At 45.8% G+C, this 22116-nt stretch overlaps 1 protein-coding gene across 2 annotated transcripts in view; it reads left to right on the top strand.

The window, feature by feature from the left end:
- Nucleotides 1-22116, top strand: part of AOAH (acyloxyacyl hydrolase) — an 86680-nt gene that overhangs the window by 54533 nt on the left and 10031 nt on the right. For both annotated transcript variants that reach the window (XM_054192537.1, XM_054192536.1), the window contains exons 14-20: nt 44-126; nt 6672-6708; nt 7720-7794; nt 14331-14503; nt 18258-18316; nt 18399-18458; nt 20070-20166. In XM_054192537.1, the coding sequence (XP_054048512.1) occupies nt 44-126; nt 6672-6708; nt 7720-7794; nt 14331-14503; nt 18258-18316; nt 18399-18458; nt 20070-20166 (584 nt within the window). The remainder of the gene's footprint in view (nt 1-43; nt 127-6671; nt 6709-7719; nt 7795-14330; nt 14504-18257; nt 18317-18398; nt 18459-20069; nt 20167-22116) is intronic.

Below are 22116 nucleotides of genomic sequence, written 5' to 3'. Positions count from 1 at the left end.
ATCATATGAGTTTAGCAGCTTGCACTTTCTCAATTTGTTTCAGAGGCTGGACAGACTCTCTGTATCTACGTTTACGCCAGAGAAATCGCTGTAATCACAGAGACTTACAGAATATTTCCCAAAATGGTATGTTTTTTAACTTTTTTTTTTTTAAACCTTACTAGTTTGATATTTGATGCTATATTAATAAACATCTTTCAGAAACAAAGAGAAACCCCTTCCTAATTGCATGTGTGGAAAAATAGAGAACAGCACTTATTTAACTCAGTGTCTTTTCTTCTGGCTCTGAGTGGGGAGGTGTGTGACTTGATCACTTTTATCCATGCACTGACTAAGAATTTCCACTGGGCTAAAAACCAGTGTACTGTAACTCTATGGGTTGGGGGGGGTTTTGGCCATTGCTGAAAGTGGGGATTTAGAGGGATGTCACAAGTAGTGATGGAGCCAAAGGGTCTGCCCTCCATCTCCTCCGGAGGCTGTGGCATGGTCCCCACTTGCTTGCACGCCCCTGCTCTGCGCTCCCACGGGGGATGCTGGAAGGGCCCTACTCTGCACCCCACAGTAGCACAGGGGGCTCACAGGGCTGCCACGCTGGCAGGCAGAGCAGGCACAAACTGATCATCAGTCTCATAGCAAGGGTGTCCATGACGTCCTGTGACATCCTTTGGAGCTGGAGACCAGCAAACAGAAGTCCCCTCGCAAAACTGGGGAGGTCAATGGTGCAGGCATCTTAATGTGCTCTAAGAAAAGATTTTAAAGGAATAATCAAGGACATGCAGGTAAACCAAAATTGGGACAAAATTTAACACTGTAAAGTTTTAATGAATAAATTAATTTTGAGAGTCTGGCTTAACATCTTCTGTGTTGCCAAGGGTCTATGCAGGAGACCTAATCTACCTAGAATTAAGGAAAGTGTCTTGCATGGTGCCTCACAGGAAATGTTTGTGTACAGTGAAAAGAGGAAGATTAATAAAGGAAGCAAGAGGTGGGTAGAGAACCAGCTAAGCAGGGGAGAGCAGTGGGTTTGAGAGAGGAGCCGTGTCCATCATGCATCTCTCCTGAGGCTAACGCTGCTTAACATTTGGAGTGGTGACCTTAGAGCAAAGACCGAGGTGCATGCTTGATGGCATCTGTGAATGATGCAAAACTGCAAAGTATTAACCATCCTGAAGTGGGCCACATCCTTACCTGGGAATGGTTTAGATGAGCTTGGGGACAGCAGTGACGGCAATCGCAGCGAATACAATTGTACAAGCCATGCAAGTCAGAGCTAATGATAAGACTCTTGTCTGTAAACTAGTGGCTCATCAGCCAGAGGTGGTGGAAGGGGAGAGGCATGGGGCTATAAAGGGGAATTTCAGGGAACAGCCAGGAGTGCAGGATAGAGCTGGAAAGACACTAAGGAGGTTGCAAGATGCATCACGCACAGCATTTTCTCTAGAGACAGGGAGACAGTCCTTCCTCACATAAGCCACTAAGAACACCTCAGAATTTGGTCTGTTTTGCCTAGGGAGGACTGACTTTGGTGGGAATAGATAGAGAGAAAGGCTTTGGGAAAGATTAGGGCAATGGAGACTTCTGATGAGCAAAGCAAAAACTAAAAAGGATTATGGTTTTGAATCCTTTTGAGGCGTAAACACCACAGAGTGGGAAGAATGGTTTAAACTGAAGGATAGTTTTGGTACAAGAACATGGGTTTTCATTATTCCTACTTCTGTTTAGAGGGGAAATTAAAAAAAAAAAAGGTCACTCTCAATGAGTGAAAACCTAGAACAGCCCTCAAAACAGAGGAGTGGGGGCAAAATAGAAACCCTGAGTTGTGTCAAGACAGAGTTTGATTAAATTTGTCAAAGGGGTTGTGTGAAGGGATGACAGTAATCTCCGTTAGAAATTAAGGTTTATGATGTTGGCTTTTGTGTGTTGGATTACGTGATGTCCCCAACAGCAGGTTTAAAAGACGCTTGATTATTCTGTGATTATCACATTGTGTTTCTATTGTATTTAATTAATTTTCATGCTTCAGAAAACTGGCTGCAGAAGCTTGGGAGAATTCATTCTCCTCGGGTAGATAATTTGGCTTTGTGGGATGCTCTTCCTCTCCAACAGATGAGTCATGCCGGCTGCAAGCGAGGAGCGCTGCTGCCCCTAGTGCTACTTACAAACTTGTTAAATGCTTGGGATTTCCTGTGAGATTTAGGATCAGGAAGGGTCTGCCCCAACCCCCCAGGTCTGACAGAGATCTTACCAGGCAGAAGAGGCTGCACAGACAGGTTAGCATGATGCAAGGATCACTTCCAGGCTCAGGTGGGCATTTTTGCCTAAAAAATTACCTTCTGGTGCCAGCACTGATGCCACTGGCAATGCCTCTCATACGCCTTCCTCCTGCCTGTGGCACATGTGGTGCTCCTGAGGCTTCAGGTCTCCTGCACAAGTGCTTTACACTGTGTTTGGTGTCATGGCTTCTAGCTGTCTTGTCTGTAAGCCACAGGAGCCATTAGTGGCTCCAATTATTGCAGTCCCCCAGATGTGCTCTCTGGTGATAGAATAAAACAAAGGCAAAACTAGATGGTCAATGGATGAGTAGGTGTCAATGTTTCTTCTCATTTAGATCCAGTTTATCTCAGTACCTGATACCCTATTACCTTGTTCTGCTCTCTTTACATTAATAGAGGTTGTACTTTCTGCTCTTCCCTTTTCCCAAGTCCCTCATAGACTTTTTAAAAAAAAAAACCACCTCTCACTGGGTGCATTGTTCCTTTTTCTCTCCCCTTCATGTGTCTCCTTTCCACTTACACTACAGACACCTGCAGGATATAAAAGGAGGTGAGCCTATGTCAGGGCAAAAGACTCTGAAGAAAACTGAGAAGGGAATTTTAAAAAAGGAGAAAATTACAAGTGATAGAAAAATCCCAGGATATCTTCCCTTCGTATCTTCTCTTAACCGCATTGTAAAGGTTCGCTTTTATTGCCTCCTTTGGCATAACAGTTTCCCCAAACACGAGGATTTAAATGGCCACTCTCAGTAAAGCGAAAAACTGGCCACCAACTGGACCTAGTCCCACCTGGGACAGCTTAACCTTCTTCTGGAAATGGTGCTTCACAGCCCCATATATATGCAATGAGAGGAAGAGATGCTAGAGGGGAGGATCTGACAGGGGAGGTGTGGAGCTGAGAGCCAGAACCCAGGGATGGCAAGCCAAGCCAGGGACCAAGAGCAATGCTCGTCTCCAGCCTCCTACAGAAACACCAGTGCTGTGTCAGAGCTCAGCATGGAGGGACTTTTCCCTGTTGCCCTTCTTGGGACATGCATCTTCACCCTGGAGGAGCGCTTCTCCAAGCTCCGTGCTGGTGGGATTTCTGCCTTCCCTTTCTTAAAAATTCCCATTACTGCCTGTAGGTGGTGGACCCTTCCTGCCTCTGCAGCTGGCTGCAGGACAGGGTATGCATCCAGGCCCAGGGAGAGAGACCTTCAGCTCTCCATGTATGTTACCCGTGGCTCATGAATATATTCACATCAGAATTGCTGACGTTCATTTTGGGTGACCAGCTTTGCTCACCGGGGACCCTGCAAGGGGCTTGGTATAGGTTAACAGTTCATAAAAAATCTGTTCTCTGCCACTGTTACAACCATTGTGGTTGTACAACAAGCAGCTCACGGTCCTAATCAATGTTTTCCATCAAAGTGGCTTGCTGAAGAGTTTTCAACAGATAGTTATTATTGTTTCATTGTTTTCCAATAAGTTTTTGGTGTCTTACCTTCCAACAGCTTCACGCAGGTTTGTATGTCGTGTGCTATTTCTGATTTTTGACTGGCTGAGTGAGATCCTCAGCTGTGATGGTTGGGCATGAATGCTCAGATGTGGAGTTACAAAGTTCTTTTAAATATTCTTCAGCACTTGTTAAAGATCCCTTGTTTTGGTAGAAGCACCCTGATAGTAAAATCAGTTGCTAAAATATTCCAAAAAATGGTTAGATAAACACAGGGAAAGGATTCAGAATTTCTAAATAATTGCGGAAAAATCTTGTGATTGTCATCCATGGGTACGTTATAGATTGGATAAAGTATGCTATTTCAAAACACAGGTATTGTATATTGCTTTGCCATTCGTAGTTTGATCTGTTTCTTTGGGAGTCTTGCCTCTGACCAGAAAAATTAGGCCTTGTTAACACATGCTGTGGCTCACTGAGCCATCACGCATCAGATACCTCACATTGGCTTCAAAACCAGTTAAGAAATAATAATATTTTTTTTAACTTCATCTGCATTGGAAATTCTGTTCCACCTGGAGTTCATTTGGGGAAAATCAGAGACTTTTTTTCTTTGCACCGTTACACTTCCAATGGCTTTTACAGCATAAGGCAGCAAAAGATTAGAAGTCAATAAGCTGTTCTTGTCTACCCTGCACTTTTGGTGCTATCTGGACCCAGGCTCTTTCAGCGCACGTTAGTTCCGCTCCTTGTCGGTCACACAAGGTATAAGAGCAAGGAAAATCAAGAAGTTCAGCTCAAGTATCCCAAGGTTTATGAACTTTGGGGCTGCTCAGAAGCAGAAGCAAATCCAACACTGACTCCTCAACCAAAACTAAAAAACCCTACCAGCCTGAAAATGTTTGGAAAGCAACGGAGACGGGGGCAGGAGAGATCCAGGAATAGCTGCCAGGACATTCAACAGAGTAAGGGTAACTCTTCTCCCTCATCTCTTTCTCTCTCTCAACTGTTTTAATCACAGACTGCATCCCATATCACAAATAGTTCCTTGAGGACTCAATTTATCCATGAAAACAGTTCTCTAAAAAAACCCTTCATTTTCATGATGTTTTTACTTGATTTGTAACTGTGCTAATGCTTTCCACAGAGCTGCTTATAACTACCTACGCTTGTGGAGGTAATACATACCCAAGAACAGCTTCTTACTTTTTTGTAAATGCATTTTTAATTTCTAGCGATCCCAGTAGTTTATTTGTGCTGGAACTGCAGCCCCAGTCCAGGGAGCCATGCAGCAGAATGGCTTAACAGAGGGGTGTTGAACTTTAGCTGAAAGAAGGGCTATTAAACAGGAAAAAAAAATCAACTGGTGGTAGTTTTGTTCCAAGACGTATTTTCTAAGGGTTTTGTGGGGCTCTTATTCCGCTGAAAAGAGCTTCTCGACATAAGGGCTGGATTTTGAATGGACTGGCGACCCTCAGGAGAGAAGCAGCAGACAGTTATATTCATTTTTAGCTTAGAAGAACCGGATTATTTAAAACATAAAGGATTCCTTGATATATGCAGTTGGCATCCCTGTGAGTGATAATAACAAAGGCACCACTATTAAAATGCAAAGTGTATTATTCCTACCTTAGGGGTTTATCTCTTAGATCTTTCCCCCATACCAATCCTGCAAGGATTTAATGATGTTCGGTCCACAAGTTTACCCCCACGAGCTGCGGGGAGGACAGGATTTGCTCCTCAAAGCAAGCTTCAGAGGCATAACGCAGAAAAGAGAAGGAGAGAGAGAGAGACCAGGGAAGAGCTGAGCAAAGAATAGAGGGAGTGTAATGCAAGAGGAGAAGGAGCAAGAAAAGAGGAGAGGGAAAATACTGCAAAATAAAAACCTGTAGGGCCTGCTTCTCTGAAGTATATGTCTCTGTAGGTTGCTGCGAGGTGAGCTTCTTGTAGTCACAGTCCTAGTCTAATCTTCAACAAAGCGCAGAGCCTTTTTTGGCTCCTCGTTCGGTGTCACTCTTGCACTGCAGGTGATGGAGTTTGATTTGTGTGCTGTGGATAGTCAGGGTGTATATGCATAGCCTGCTGGTAAGTTTTATGCACAAAAGCTTTCCTAATTGGGAATGCTTTTCTCATTCAAGTCATAAAAGAAAGATTATAGATGTTCGTAGATGCTTAGGTTTTAGCTAGCTTTTTTCCTGGAGGAGGAAAGATTTGCATCCAGCCACTTGGGTGAATTGCCATTGAAAGGCAGAGCTTCTCAGGAGGTGCGCAGCTGGCCTAATACTACTTTTCGTAAGTCTGCCACTCGTGGGGAGAGCAATGCAGACACCTAAACGTTGGTGTCTAGTGCTATTTAAGATGCTTTACAGCATCTTTCCCACCTCCAGCTGCCTCTCCAGAAGTGCACAATCTCTCAGGCATCCTGTGTTGTATCTGCCAGCCCTGCTGCAGGTGTCTTGGGTACTCTGGGATGTCAAAAATGGCACTTGGTGCCTATGTTTAGGACCCGAATCTCTCCCAATGTGGTATAGCTGTGAGACGCTTACTCTCTCAGAAGAGTGAGAACAGTTCCCTTTGCAATTTATAGGGAAAGTTAAAAGTAGATCAACTGTTGACAAGTCAGGTTGGCTGGTTTACAAGAGACTACTATGTTCAACAGATGGGAAGAAGCTGCCAGATCTGGATTAAAAGCCAGATCCAAACAACCCAGCACTTAAAAGCATTTGTTTTTCTACAGTCTGAAGTGCAGGCAAGAGGCAGCAGGTCCCTGGATATAGCTTTACTTCTTAATGCCAGCACCCAAAAAGGTTACAGAGATAACTTGTTGTTCCATTTTTATTTTTAATACTTCTCCATTCTTGGAAATGTAGTTTCCAAGAAATTAAGTTGGGCTTTGCACTTCATTTTGTCTGTCACTCTAACGATGTTGTACTATTTCTCTTATTCACGCTACATATGATCAGGTGGTTCTTCAGGAAACCTCCTCTATCTAATAAAAAGGTGAGTGTTTAATGGGATTTGAATGTTGACTGAGGGTACGGAAGTGTTGCTGGAGTCCTACTTCTTCGAAAGAAACAAGCAAAGCACCCTAAGGAATGTAGTATCCACCAGTGTCCCGAAAAGCACAGATTCCTTTGGCCACTGTGCTTTGAAGTGCTGGCTGTTTCTTCTCTGGTATAAACATTTATCAACAGAAGAAAAATTGTTTTAAAGTGTGCCTGTCACCATCTCCAGGTCCCTGGTCTTGGCGCAGTTAAGCCAACAGAGCATTTCCAGTGACTTCAGGGAAAAGACTAAGCCTTTCTCTAAATCTGTGCTTTGTGTCCCCCTAACTGCATTACTCCTGATTTGTAGCAATGTAGATAGACACGGGCAGGTCCACTGTGTTATCTCCATGTGGATATGATTGAGTACCTACAGGACAGTGAGAGGCAGCAACTCTCCTTTTCAGACGAATTTGGGTGGGCTGTGGGGCAGTTGGGTTTGATTTAGTTTTCTCAGTGCTGATATAGTTCACATCCTAAGGGATTTATTGTTCTTTCCTCCAGAAAAAGTAGCAATGAATCCTTGCCCTCTAGCACTGAACTTCAAGCCACATCCCGATTTGATCTTGAGCCCAATCCTACACATAAACTTAGTTGTCAGCCATAGCCGCCTTCTTCCATCTCTGATTAAAAACTTCCCATCTTGATTTATGTCTTTGCCCTGAAATGAAACTACTCGATTTGGCTTCTGAATAATACGAAGAAAAGAGAAAGCCAGCAGGAAAAACAGTGAAAAAGACAAGTCAATGGGGCGAAAAAGCTACATTTAAGAAATTTTACTAAAATATAAAACTATAGGGATACCCTCCCCCAGAAAACCCTCTCCCAAACGTGGAAGCATAGTCATCTGACCATCAGCCAAATCTAAATGAGCTAATCCCGAATGTGACCTCATACAAGCATGGTGTGTGATTCAGGCACCTAGAACATATTTCCCCATTAATATAGCTGCGTATTTGTCTTTTAGCTTGGCCAGAAACCAGCTGTTGGACTATCCAGCCATAGTCATCTACGCTACAATTGGGAACGATGTCTGCAATGGGTAAGGTGTAAACCGAATTAACATTTATAGTATCATAAATTTGACTTCTTTAGAGTACTGCTGGCTGCTTGGACATTTCTGTCCCATTGCTTTGCACTTCCCTGTGACGGCATTTTTCTTTGCTATTGGTCTGTGCTTCATTATTATCTTTCTGCTGAAAATACGGGTATTTTCAAATACAGCCTTACCTGTATTTGTCATAGCCACCTACCAGTCTTCATTTGGAGCTTGTCTTTCTTGTTTTTTTTACAAGCTGGTGATAAGGTGACCAATGGCACATCTGAAGTAGAATATTTCTAACTTAGCAGATGAAATGAAGTATAACAACAACAGGATGCGGGGGTGGGGGGGGGGAAGAGTTTAAAAGCATGTGTGTCACCTCCTGTCAGGAGGGAGAGCGTGACTGGTTTACCTCTTCTGAAGAACGACAATGTAGTCCCCTGTCGAGGTCTATTTTCGCCCTGCCTCTGCTGCACGCTGCCCGCAGTCTTCGCTGCGCTCTCCTGATGAGGTGTTTTGTCTCTCTTGCCTTTACTCGCGTCATAAGCTCAGCAGGAGAATGAACTGAAGCTTTCAAAACTAATAGTTCTGGCATTATCCATTAGCAATGCTCGCAGGGACGCCAAGGGGTCACTAGTTGGATGCTTCCCTTCCTCCCGGTAGCGGGAAGGCAGAAAACACCTCGCAACCAGGCCAATGCTCCGCACATCCACACCGCAGCTTCGGTTCTGCAGGTGGTCCAAGTGCTGTTGTTAGTGTAACATTATTTTCACCGTGAGGAATCTTCAGATTTTCTTTTAAGTGGAAGGAAGGAAGAAATCTAACTTATGCTGAGACTTTCAAAACAGTCATTTTAATAAATTACACACGCTCAGCTAAGTCCCCTTCCGAAGCCTTTAAAAGTCTCACCTGCAGGTTGTACAATGAAGTGGGACCTATTTTGCAGGCTGTAGGACTTTGCCATTAAAATATCTTGCCACAAAAATAGTTTGGTATCCTAAAACTTGGCTTAACAGTAAGTGCTTGGGTTGAAGCTTTGCATGTCGGGTGTTGTGCTCCAGATGGGGATGGCCAAGCAGGGCTTTCCCTGCCACCGCAGCACCCAGGAGACCTCAGCTGGGGCAGAAGTGGGACCACAGGGGCCACGTTTTAGGTCCTTCCCTGGCACCATCATCTCCCAGGCCATGTGTGGGGCAGCATGCAGAAATAGCCTCCCATGAAACCTTCACCCTTGGCATCTCATAGAATCATAGAATGGTTCGGGTTACAAGGGACCTTAAATATCATCTAATTCTAACTCCCTCTGGTCCTCGTGCTCTCTCTGTGCCCCTGCCCAGAACCGCCAAATCTGCCCTCAGCACCACCCTCCTGTTACAGGAAGGACGCACAAATCCTCAAAAGTAACGCCACAACCCTTCAACTGAGTGGGAAAAGCAGTGACAGACCTCCTCCTGCTTGCTGACCAGATTGCCCTGGGCATCTGTTTATTGAGAAATTTATGGAGGTATCATTACGACCACCCCCAGGATGATGAGCCCCTCCCCTTCCCCCAAATAGCACCTTCACTGAAGTCCGTGGCTCCTGCTGCCAAGACTTTCAAGGTGTCTTCTCCCAGGCTTGGCCCAGGCTCTGTTGTGTACATATTTCAATTTTGCTGTTACACTGGTTTTGTTAAAAGCACCTTTTTTTCCTTTGTTTTATTTATCATTCTGCAGGTTATTCCTTTCACTTCCCCTGTCTCTAACGCCGCTTTCTATTCTTGCCTAAAGTAAAAAGAAATTGTCCACAAATTTAAACCTTTTGGCCTCGCCTTGCCCATTTGTGTGTTCCGAAACAGTATTTATTACTTGAAACTCTGCTGTCTTTTTATCCCAGCGTCCATTACCTGGCAGAAACACTTTAGCCTGCTCAAATTCTCTCTGCTGTCTGTTTTCTTCCAAAACATTTGCAGCGTCAAAAGAGGCTATCAGGCTGTAGCGATCCCCGTGACTCCAGCAAGGAAAGATGCTGCAGCTTCTGTAGCAACACGCTGTTTCCATCGAGTGGGATGTACGGGGAGAGAAATTTTTTCAGTGCCCGGTCACTGTGTGTAGCTGCCCTGGCTCTGATGTACCCACAGAGGTTACGGAGGATGCGGAGCATCCGATGGGCTTGACTTCAAACTTAGGGCTTGACAAACAAAGACCTCTTCAAGGATAGCTTTAAACTGCAGTAATAGAGCCTTTTTGGCCTTATCCTGTATTTCACCTTTAAAAGAGAGCAGTGTGCTGAGCACACCGGAGATACAGCTCGTAGCCAAGGCATTGTTAAAACGCCAGTATTTCACCCCATGCGAAGAGCAGGGCAATGAGTAATATGGATGTTTGTAGAGGAGAAAGATAATGAAATTGGCAGCCTGTGTTACACGTTCCCAGTAGTCTCCACACCGTGCTGTCCAAAGAGGGGGGTTAGAAAAATAAAGACAGATGGCAATGGTATCTCTTAGCCCACTGAGGTGTAAATGTGGGACACAATGTGGGACACACAGACCTGGAACAAAACAAAAAAAATCAGACAAGAAAATAATGAGCACCAGCAGTCTCAAATGCTGTACAATTAATTGCACATATTAGTTGTGTTTGGGGCAAGGCACCATTTTTCCAGCCTCTCTTTCCCAGCTTCGCAGTTATGGCATCTGCAACAAACAGAAAGGTGACAGCAGCTGGGATGGGAACTTGAGGGAAGTGGCACGAGCACCGGCAAGAGCATAACGCTCCCTTATTTTAAGGCTACTGTCACCAAAGTCCTGCTGCACCTCTCCGGCCCTAAAAATAGCGTGTGACCATGCAACATGCATGGCCCAAACCCTGGGCACGTAACAGCATGTGGCTGGAAACCAGACGTATGTCTGAAACGTGGTCTGGGGGGATATTTATTCGGGCTGGGCTCATGGGAAGGGGTGAATCGCTGCCCTGCAGGACGTGGCAGGCCAGGCCCACCAACCCTGTGAAGAAGAAGGGTGGAGAGCTGTGTTTGGACTGTGCCAGACCCTGCTATAAGGGACTGGAGGAGGTCTCTGTGGCAGAGGAGATCTAGAAAAGCTTCGCACAGATTGCATGATGCTGTCTGGTCCCTCTGTGTTATATGTGTGCACAGCTAAGGTAACCGTAGTGTTAGGACATCCAGGAATTGTGTGCACATCCGAGGATATTACTGTGCTTTTGTGTATTGAGGGGGCAGGGTATGCTCCCTAAAATACCCAGATCCAATGCAGCAAGAATCCTAATATTAACATCCCCTTGTTATGGTCCGTGGCCAACATCAGCTTCCCGACGTCCCAGGTGGGCAGAGGCAGTCACTGGCTGCTGCCTCCCAGGGGGACCTTGTGAGGGTACCACAATGGCCCCTGGTGCTCACCTGGGTGAGAACTTCACCTTGAAGTCCTTATGGCAGAGCCCAAAATGAATGTACCTACAAGATGGCTTGCATCTAGGTCGGTTTTAATTTCATAGCCTGGCACAGAAAGGAAATGTGAGGAAACGCACTGAAATATCTGCATGACTTCAGCAGAGAATGACACGAGAAAGTGGAGTTATGAATGTCATATTAATTTCAGCTCACACTGACGTGTTTACTTGCGGTAGAGGCCTTACATCAGAGCAGTATTTTGAAATCAAGTGCTGCAACACCTGTAGGCGAAATGAAGTAATTTAAGGGCAAAACCACAGCCTTATCTCAAAAGTACCTTGCTTGGATGGCTGTCATAAGGATAAGCCTGAATCTTAATGCTGTTTTTCAGCTCTCCCTAACCAGAAAGTCTCAAACGCTTCAGCAGCACATACTGCATTAAGATAAATTTCTGGTCCCAGGGAACTTTTCTAATTATTATTTTGTGTGCAAAACACAGCCCACTGAAGAATTCCAAATCCTTGCTAGGGAACATGGTTCTCTCATGTGGGACTCAGCACCAACCTCTCCCTTTCCCCCAAGCAGAAACATTTCTAATGCCTCGAGACAGAACAACAACACTTTTGAAAGCTCCTGCTTCCATGGCATTCATGGACAAGAAATCCTATCAGATTCCCCAGCAGCTCTCTTGGCACTGCAAGCGTCAAGTTTGCCCTTTTCTTACCCCTGGGAAGCCATGAAAGAGATTAAAGGACCTTCCCAGGGAAAGGACCTGGATGGAGCCTCCTGGCTGCTAGGCTGATTGCTTCCCTACAAGGCCATGAGGAGAAAATGTGGGAACTATGCACTCCTTGGAAGGATGTCCCCTGTCTTTCTTCTTGAGCAACAAGATCAATTCCTCAGCGGGTGTTGAGGCTTTCTTTCTGAAAGCCTTGGCCCAGCTGAGCTGCACCACCAAGGACGGACAAAAACTGTCACGAGAGCCTGCTTCCCAAGGTGCATGGTCCATGCTGTGCATGGCCACACATGTTGATGTGCTCCAAATTCCGGCTATGGTGCCCTTGCTGCTATTTCTGGGGGCTCTTTTAGGATCTTGTGTTGCAAACGCATGTCTTTGTTGTTGTCTTTCCCAATTCAAAAAAGGCAATTTATAGATTTACATGCTCTGCTCCGCATGCCCCAAGGGAGCCCAGGCCACCGTGGAGCCACCTGGGGTTTGTAAAAGCTCGCAATAGTGTCCTTCTTTCCATCTCACTGACTCTTTGCTCTGAAAGAGGGCAATGGGACACCTCCAGACAACGGGTGACTTTTTCCCGGAGCTGGCCCTGCTCTGTCTCCTAGGTGTTGCCGGAGCCGGGGTCTCCCCCACATCAGAGACCTGTGGATCCTGTCTTGCCGGGGTGGGACAGCCTCCTCAGGGCAGCGTTCACCCGCTTGCTCATAGCCTCTGTTAGGGACACATGCTCCATGAGAGCGTGGTGATAGCTCTCAGGGGGAGAGCGAGTGAATGCTTTTCCTGTAATAAAGTGGTTGTTTTAATAACATAACTAGAGCAGTGTTCTCCAGGCAGCCTGGGGTGGTTTTGCTTGTTTGTTTTTCTTACATAAGTTGAAATTTATTTCAACTTCAGGATTTTAATTTTCCCTGCCCTGCGGCATTTAGAGATAAATGCAAGAAGAGTACGATAAACCTGAGCCCGGGACTCTGGCTCAAAGAGGTTCAGGCCTGCCAGAGAGACACAAAACATGGGTGTTTGGTCAGTGTGGGACACTGACACAGCTCCCGTACCCTAATGAACATTTCTGAGGACTATTTTATCTTAAATATGTCCTCCCTCCAGCCTCCTCCTCCTCCTTCCAGCCCCTCATGTTTGTCCAGACCCCTCGCTACTCTCCTGCCCCCGCTGCAGAGCTGTAGAAAGAGGCATAAGACATGTGAGACGCTTGAGATAGACATTGGGCTGAAACTTGAGGTAGACATTAGATCAGTCAAATGTCGGTTGGAGACTGGAGTTTAATAAGTAAACCAAGGGCAGTGACTTTGCAGTCACCAAAAGCAGCATGGACTTGTAAGGACGACAGCTCGGCAAGTTCCTGGGTTTATATCAAGTGGCTTAAGATGCTCTGCAACAGCTACAAAGGGCAAGGTGCCAGGGTTACTGGAGTACTGGATTTTTAACACCATGGGAAACCAATGTGGTCATAGTCTTCTTCATGGTTCTGATTTGTCTTTCTGCTCTGTAAATAAAGACTAGCTCATTTGCAACCCATGGAATAAAACCAGCAGGAGAGCTAAGGCTTTTTTCCTTATGGAGGTGTGCTGGGCCTGGCTAGGATAGAGTTAAATTTCTTCAGCGAAGCTCTTGTGGTGCTCTGTTTTAGATTTTTGACAAAAATAGTGCTGATATCACACTTTTTCAGCTGCTGCTGACCAGTCTTTGCACAGCGTTGGGGCCTTCTCTGTTTCTCAGTCTGGTCCCCCGGTGAATAGATTGGCGGTGTGCAGGAGGTTGGGAGGGGACACAAGCAGGGAGATGATCCAAACTGGCCGAAGAGATATTCTATGTGATGTAACATCGTGTTTAGCAATAAAAAGGGAGAGGAGGGGTTTTTAGGGTGGTTAGCCACCTTTTGCTCAGGAACTGGCTGGGCATTGGTCTGCCCATGGGAGGTGGTGAGTGATTGTCTATGCATCACTTCTTCTGCTTGCTTTCTCTCTTCTTCTACTTCTCCTTCACTTATTGAACAAAAACATATTTTATTTTATCTTGACCCCCAAGTTTTCTTGCTTTTACTCTTCCTTTCCTGTTCCCCCATCTCACTGGGGGTGGAGGGGAAGCAAGGAAGAGGCCGTGTGATGCTTAGCTGCCCGCCTTGGTTAACACACGACAGGAGGCCACTCTAAAAAAAGGGGGTGCATCTGTCTGTTTTAGCAGGGAGAAAGGTTACACTGAGGGAGGTTTCTATATCAGTTCTGATTTTGGCAAAACAATGAGAGACTAAAACAAATATCATCATTTTTATAAGGTTTCATTTAGCTAACCTAATGAGGAAGAACGGCAAAGAAGAAAATTCTGCTGTTTCAGGTGCCTTTTGTGGGGCACAGTGTTACGTGACACAATGTCCTGTTGGCATCCTTTTCTTCTGCAGGAACCGTGACACGCTGGCTCACATGACTACACCCAAAGAAATGCTCTCCAACGTGATGCAAGCTCTGCGATACCTGGACACCCGTCTTCCAAACGGCAGCCACGTGATTTTAACAGGCTTGGTAGATGGCCGCTTTCTCTGGGATAACCTGCATGACAGATACCATCCTCTAGGTAAATATGAGAAGTTGTGGGGTCCTCCTGGTTATCTGCCTGCTTGTGTTGCCTTCTCTCCCTGAATAATTTATGACTCTATTGACAATTTCAAGCAAACCAGACAGAGTGGAGGAGATCTAAGAAATATGAGACACATATTGGCTGTGCAGTAGAAGTAGGAGAGACATTTTACCATCCCCAGCGCAGCACAGGGCACTTAGAGGGCAGACCCCTAACCTGCTTGGTCCTCCCCCAGATGCAACCCTCTCAATTCCAGACGAGGCTCAATACATGCTGTGGAAATGGAAACAAGCTGTTCTGCCTCAGCCTTGTCCCAGAATTGTGGCCGGCATGCCTGCACTTCATCCTGGTTCTTGTTACAGGTGGAGTCGGACATTTGGTGAACACCTCCACTCACTGATTGGTGGATGTCTTAGTAAAACTGGATGAGGGCCAGGACAGAAGATTAAGTCAGGGGGTTGCAAAAGACTGGTTAGATATTAGAGAAATAAATTTTCCGTAAGTGCTGGGTGCCTGCCACCTCCTACCCTACCTGCAGGTGTGATGATTGAAACCTCACATCATGTGCAGACAAGTTTTGGGGCATTTCTTCAGAGGGCAGTTGCTGGAAGGTGCTTTGGGACAGGGTTTTCAGACATTTGGAGGCTGCCTTTGGGAAGCTGTCATCTCAGAGTGTGCATGGAACCATACGTCTGGCCATCAACCGTGCGCCAAGCAGCAAGGAGGAATGCCATCACAGCGGGCTGCATTCATATGCAATGACGTGTGATGTCCATCCTTGGTTAGTCTGACAGCTGTGCCTCTGGAGTCGGTGTAGAAACATTTCCTTGGGGATGCGGGAGGTTGTGGGGTGGGGAAGCTTGGAAGCTGGTTGCAGAACCCCTTCTCTACAAGTTCATACCACCCCACGGTGGATAAAGAATGTGAAATACTTTATGCAGGCAGCAAAGAAAGTTTTTATGCAAACAGCTGAAGTCCCTTGCTCTGCAGTCAAGAGTGCGTACAAGGAACCATCATGGACATTCTGCTTCCAAATGATAGATCAAAGGCATGTTCTTATTTATATTTGGGTAAAGAAATCTCTTTTGCATCTAGGCAAGTGGGAAGTTGTCGTCATCTTAGTTCTCATCAGCAAAGAGAGAGAGAAGCTAAATCACATAATTAAAGTGGTAGATTACATCTTCAGATGATTTTGGCAACCACTGGGTACCAGAGCTTTTGGTAGACTGTGTGCTGTGGGTTCCCCAAGGTTTCCCAACCACTGCCAGTGACCCCATGGCTTCTGCATTATCTACTGTGGGTTATTTTACCCCTCAAAAGTACTTGCTTCTTCTCGGGAAGTCTGAGGTCTCCATTTCTATTCCTGATACCTTGTTACATTTTTTTTCTAATCAGCACTATACTACTACCGATGCAAACAGAAAAAAAAAAAAAAGAAAAATAAAAGAAAAATCTTGTCCCTTTCAGGTCAGGGTGAGCCTGTGATAATTATTTTTTAGTCACATAAACACATTTCTTTCCTTGAGTGTGTGTTTATCACAGGCACAGTTCCTCTACTGGATATCTCATTATCAGAGACAACACGTGGCATTTTTTGGCAGAAGCCAAATCAGGAGTGATTAGCTATAGGACCAGTTGGAAATTTTTCAGAGGGGCTTATTTGCCTTGGAGGGACCCAATTAATCCTAAGCAACACATTTTGCAGCAAGAGATCACTTCTGGCAGATCCTCCGACGGGTTGCGAGGAGGTTTCCCCGCTTGGCTGTCGGTCAGGTGTGACTGCCTTTCTGCCGAATCCCTGGTCCCCCTGACAGCCCATCCCAGGGCCCAATGTTCTCAGGCTACATGGGTCTGGGACATCGTTATGGTTTGAGAAACCCATAACAATTTATTGTCATTTAGACAATTACACTATCACCCGATGACCCCTCCCCACCCAGGAACGGGAATCAAGGAAAAGAAGGAAACCCGAGGGTTGAAATGTAAATAGATTTAATAGGATAAGACTAAATAATTAACAATAATACTGAAGAACCAGTATTGATCCTAATACCAATATAAAATATAGCAGGACTATACTCAGCCAATTCCATCAGCAGGAGCTGTGCACTCCCAGCCGTGGACAGCAAATGTCTGACACTGCGAGCGCTACGGCTTCGGGAGGAAGGGAAGGGCTCAGGGGTCCGGCACCGGGGCAAGAAGTTCTCTGGACTGCTGCCATCAAGGGAGAGAGAGAGAGAGCTTTGCAGCAAACTTTCTAATATATATTGAATGTGATGTTCATGGTATGAAATAATCCTGCAGGCCAGCCTGGGTCAAGTGCCCAGGTCTTGCTCCTCCTCATCCCTGCACCTGGCAAGGCTCAAAAACGCTAAGACCTTGAATCCCAGATAGCATAGCTGGCTCTAAAGTAAATATTTTCATGGATTCAGACACTAGAGTCTTCTAAAAGTGTAGTTTTCTCCAGCATTAGAAGAGAAATTAGTCCTGTGTCACTCAAACCAGGACAGACATCCCCAATATCTGGGAGCAACACCAGCTCTTTGAGCTCCCCATCTTTTGCTCCTCAGGCAGCTGATACTGCTGCTGGGTGATGGGCAGCCATGAGATAGGCAGGAATTGCATCCATATCACAGAGCTGCTGCAAAGCAACCCGAGGAGCCCGTTTCACTTGGGAGAGATTATACTTTGCAGTTTCTGTGGCAGCAACAACAAAAATTGCTTATTTCAGTGCTGAAAACATAACGAAGCCTGACGGGATGATCAGTGCACTACAAACTCAGAGAACTGAGTGGCCATTTAATTTCCATCTTGGTTATAGCTACCAAAGAAGCAAAAAGGTTGAGAAAATGGATAATTTTCTCAGCAAGCCAGGCTATTGCGTAGCACAGTGAATTTTAGGGAATGTCAGCTAAGTGTTTGACTTGGTGCTTGAATTTTCTCACCCACACAAGCATATCCACTTCCCTCTGTGACAGCAAAATTGGTCCTCCCTTTTAAGGCTAACCTCTCAGAGGTAAATGCAAAACTCAGAGTATATACAGGCACCTCCAGTCTTCCCTTCAGCTTGGCGACCCCTGCATTTGTTTGGCGGGTGAGGGACACGTTAATGGATAAAATATCAGTCACGCTCCTCAGAGATTGGCACAGGCTGTGATGACTAACCCTGCACATGAGACGAATCACCCATGAAAGGCTGGAGAGAAGCAAGAATTGTAGAATCACTGAATGTGTTGGGTTGGAAGGGACCTTTAAAGGTCACCTAGTCCAACCCCCCCGCAGTAAGCAGGGACACCTTTAACTAGATCAGGTTGCTCAGAGCCTCATCAAGCCTGGCCTTGAATGTCTCCAGGGCTGGGGCCTCCACCACCACTCTGGGCAACCTGTTCCAGTGTCTCACCGCTCTCATTGTAAAGAACTTCATCCTAATGACTAATCTAAACCTACCCTGTTCCACTTTAAAACCACTTCCCCTCGTCCTGTCACGAAGTGGCTCTGCATGCTGCCATGAAAAGCTGGAGAGTAGCAAAAGCGGCTCTGTTTGCTGTGGGGACACAGGCGGGAAAGATGCATGGGTGCCACCTCTGTTGTACCCCGGCTCTGTTGGTAGGAGGGTAACCTGGGGGTGGGTTGGGGGTCCCAGGGCGCCTCTCCCCACCGAGGGGTCTAATGCATGGGAACGCACAGACCTGCAAGATGAAGTCACATTTGGCCACCAGGCACATGAAGTTTCCCCCTCTGTGCATTGCAGGGCAGCTGAACAGGGACGTCACGTACAGTCAACTTTATTCTTTCCTCAACTGCCTCCAGGTAAGGTCTCTGGCTGTAGCCTACGAGCTCCCCCCTTGCCTCTCGGCCCGCTGCTAAAGCCTCACTCCCTCTGCCCACCCAGGTGAGCCCCTGCAGCGGCTGGCTGACTCCCAACGAGACCCTCAGGAATTTGACCTCGGAGGTAAGTCTCCATGAGGTTGCCCAGGACTGTCCTCTTGCACAGACCCTCTTCCAGTTTGCCCAGTCCCTGTGTCTGAGAATGTAAACCTAATATCTCAAAGGCAAGACGTCAGCGCACTTTTTTTCTTCCAAAGGCAGGGAGAAGATGCGGAAACATCTGTATCCATCCTTTCAAATGCCTCTCAGGCTCTAGGAGGCAGCATGGTTAAGTTAAGGGATTTGTAAATGTATTCCCTTTCCAACCTCTCAGCTGCCCAAACCTGTTCTCAAGGGGTGCAATCTCCCTGAGACAAAACTGTTCAGGTTCACGTTCTTTAAGGGGAAAACGTACCTGATGAAAAAGGAAAGCTTGTGAATCAAGCAGCTGTGAGGATGAAAAGCCAGCTGCATAGATTTCACTGGCAGCGGGAGCAGGCCCCCCGAGAGCAAGAGCCTTACCCTGTCTTCATTTGGGATTTGTGCTAATCTTCCTCAGACACATTTCTGGGGACTTAATCGCCAGATGGTGTGACCAAGGAGCATCCAGGCTCAGTGCAGGAAGAGGGGACAGAGAGAACAGAGACGTCTTAAAACTCACCCTAAAAATCTGGCTGCAGAAGTGAATGTCACGTAATATCAGCCACTTATTCCCTTACGGTACAAGCTGATTTTTTAATCCCAGCACCCCCCTGCAGCCATGTAAAAGAGACAGTAACCAAATATCATCAAAGGTGTCATCTCTGCGTATAGCTGAATTAATGTTTGCATTCACTAAACAAAAAATATAGCCTTAATTTCACCAAGGCTTACATATGTGTTTCATTTTATGCCCTGTCCCTCTTGACTTCACAGAAGGCAATTAAGCACAGTCTTAAATCTTTGCAGGATTGCAGCTTATGTATTTGCACCAACAATACAGAGCATACAGTACATGTAACTTCTGTCCATGAACAATTCATATGTCTGCAGGGTATGAATTAATCTTCTTTCTGAGCCCCTGTCTGAAACTAATTGTCTACGTTATTATCCAAACTGCACGATTTAAATATTTAGGAGATCCTGATCTCTGTTACGGTTGTAGAAATCACACTGGATATATCAGTTAGGTAGACGCTCAATGGAGGTAATTTACTCTGATGAAAGTAAGAGCAGAATGTGGTCTGGCTAGATAAGCATTAGCACCCACAGCACACTAGCAGGAAGGATAATGGGGAAGTAGAACATTTTTCCTGTACGAAAAGTTTCAGTCTCCTTTAAGAGAAATGGAAATGAACGAGCTGCCACTCATCAAGAGGCCTCCGAAACCGAGAAATTCAGAATACTTACGTAGGCATAGAGACACTACTAAAAGAGGTCTCCAGTAAAATAACCATATGCTGTATTAAACTTATTACACCAGCTGAGGCCTCGGTAGAACCTGCAAAGATGTACTGCATGATGAGATGGGGAGCCCAAAGGCTGGTGGGGCTCACGCAAGTCCACGTATGAAGAACCCCGTTTCACCTCCTTTCCCCCAGCTGCAAGGGCAACATTAGCTTTCAAATTCCTGACCATGCATGGGTGACAGAAGCTGAATCCACGCAAAGCAGCATGAGTAGCAATGAATTGTCATTAAATCGCTTGATTTTTGCAGAGAGCGTTACAACTTTCCAACGTCCTGAAAGAAATAGCGACATCTGAGAAATTTGCCAACTTCGATATTTTCTACATGGATTTCCCACTGAGACAAAGTAAGTTGCTTTTTTCCTGTCTTTCTCACGAAGCATTGAGTCAAGTGCTGGGCTGCTAATATGCTCCTCATATTTTAGCGCTGTACTGGGAGAAGGGCAGCGTAGGCAGCCAGCCCAGGTGACCCTGCTGGCAGGGCTGGGGACAAGGCGCGGACCCCTGATGCCATCTCCCGGCTTCCCTGGTTGGGGTAACCATGGACCTCTGCCAAGATAAGCACCTCTCCCAGGAAGAACTGGCTTCTTTCCTATGCTTCCTTAAGCACCTGCGTACTACTGTAACTTTTGACTTGAAAATCTCACAGAACTCATCCTTCTGTGATCTTAAGTGACTTTAGGTAAGCCCAGCTTCATCGCGAGGAGAAACGCGTTTGCTCTTTCTTTTTTAAAAAAGGATCAGCATGAGGTGAGAGCTTGTGGGCTACATATTCAAGTAGTTAGTGATGGGAAAGTAGGAAAGCAGCTTTTTCCCTATATCCAGCCTCATCCTCCCATGTTTCAACTTATGCCTGTTTGTCTCTCCCCCTCCCACTGTGCTGTTCTCTGCTGTGAAGGGACTGGTCCCGTCCTCATCATCTTCCCATAGGCTCTTTCCCAGGGTGGACCATCCCTGTTGCTCAGCCTCCATTCATGGGGCAGAACCTCCAGCCCTGGTCACCTGGAGGCCCTCCCCGATGACATGAACTTTTACATTCCAAAAATAGTATATAATAATTGGGAAAAAAAACACTGATCAGCATATTCCCAAAGAGAGGTAGTTCCATGTTGGTCCCTCTTCAAAAATTTTGCCTGGGGACTGTATTTTAAATCCCAGCATGCAGACAGCTGAAGCCAGAGCCATGAAGGGACAGAAGCACCCTGGCAATACTTCAAAGTGTACATTTCTAACACCTCTCCCCATCAGTGCCTGGCTGTCCTTGGAAGCACAAAGCTGCCGAGGTGCCTAAGATTATTGCAAAAAAAATCTCATTTTGCAGGCAAATCCTATCAAAATTTGCCTGTTTATTTTATCCTACATGACCCAATTTGGGAAGCTGGTCCTGGGTCTCATGCAGACCGTACGGAGGAGGTAAAGACGGGAAGATGGGAGAGGGAGTCTTTCTGTCCAAAAGTATCTCAGAGAGGTGGGCTCCACTGTCGAGTTTGATAATGTAGCACAGAGTTGCAGGATGTCCAAGTCTCTTTGCAGCTTTTGCCTCAGCTACTTAATATTTAACAAGTCATTAGGATTTGGAACAAACTACCTGCTGGGTAGGCAAATTACTTTAATAAGTTAAATGACTAACTTTAGGTAATTTATTTGCTTTCACGAAAAGAAACATCTTAATATAATTTGCTGTTCTTGATTACATCGCATTAAATAAATGAGGTAAACAAAATCACACATGCACATACAAACATCAGCTCTGGAAGACACTTTGCAAAGTTTCCTGCAGCCCTGGAGCCAACAATTCGAGCTTGCCGTCAGGAAAGCTGTCAGTTCGTGAGTGTGTGCTCAAAAGCCAGCTATGGCTGCTGACCTACTTTTCTAGTCTCCTTCTGAAGCAAGCGAAAATCCTCCCCTAAACTCTCCAGACATCAAATATTTAGCAGTGGTTGCACACTGTGACGAGTACATTGATTCCGGGCTGGCCTGGGCACCTATATACATAGCAGCTCCCAGCTTTCTTGGAGTAAAATTTGAGTATTCTAGAATTTATTCTGGATTTAATGGACGTTCAAGCTCAGATGTTGCCTTTGGCTGAAGAACTTAGTGGTTCCTGTACGAAGCAGTGCAATAAATAGGGGGATAGGGGTTGATTGTTTTGGCTTTTTCTTGGTGTGGATGGGAGCAAGCTCTAGTCTAGTCTAGCCAGGGCAATAGGCACTTTTAAGACAATAAGACATAATCAAGTGGTGGGTATTTGTTCAACTGCTCTAGGATTTTTGGAGGTCAAGTCTAATGGTCTAAAT

The sequence above is a fragment of the Rissa tridactyla genome, chromosome 2, assembly GCF_028500815.1.
Source record: "Rissa tridactyla isolate bRisTri1 chromosome 2, bRisTri1.patW.cur.20221130, whole genome shotgun sequence".
NCBI classification, from domain to species: Eukaryota; Metazoa; Chordata; class Aves; order Charadriiformes; family Laridae; genus Rissa; species Rissa tridactyla.
The sequence above is the reverse complement of the archived record's forward strand: the minus strand, read 5'-3'. Positions and strand labels throughout refer to the sequence as shown.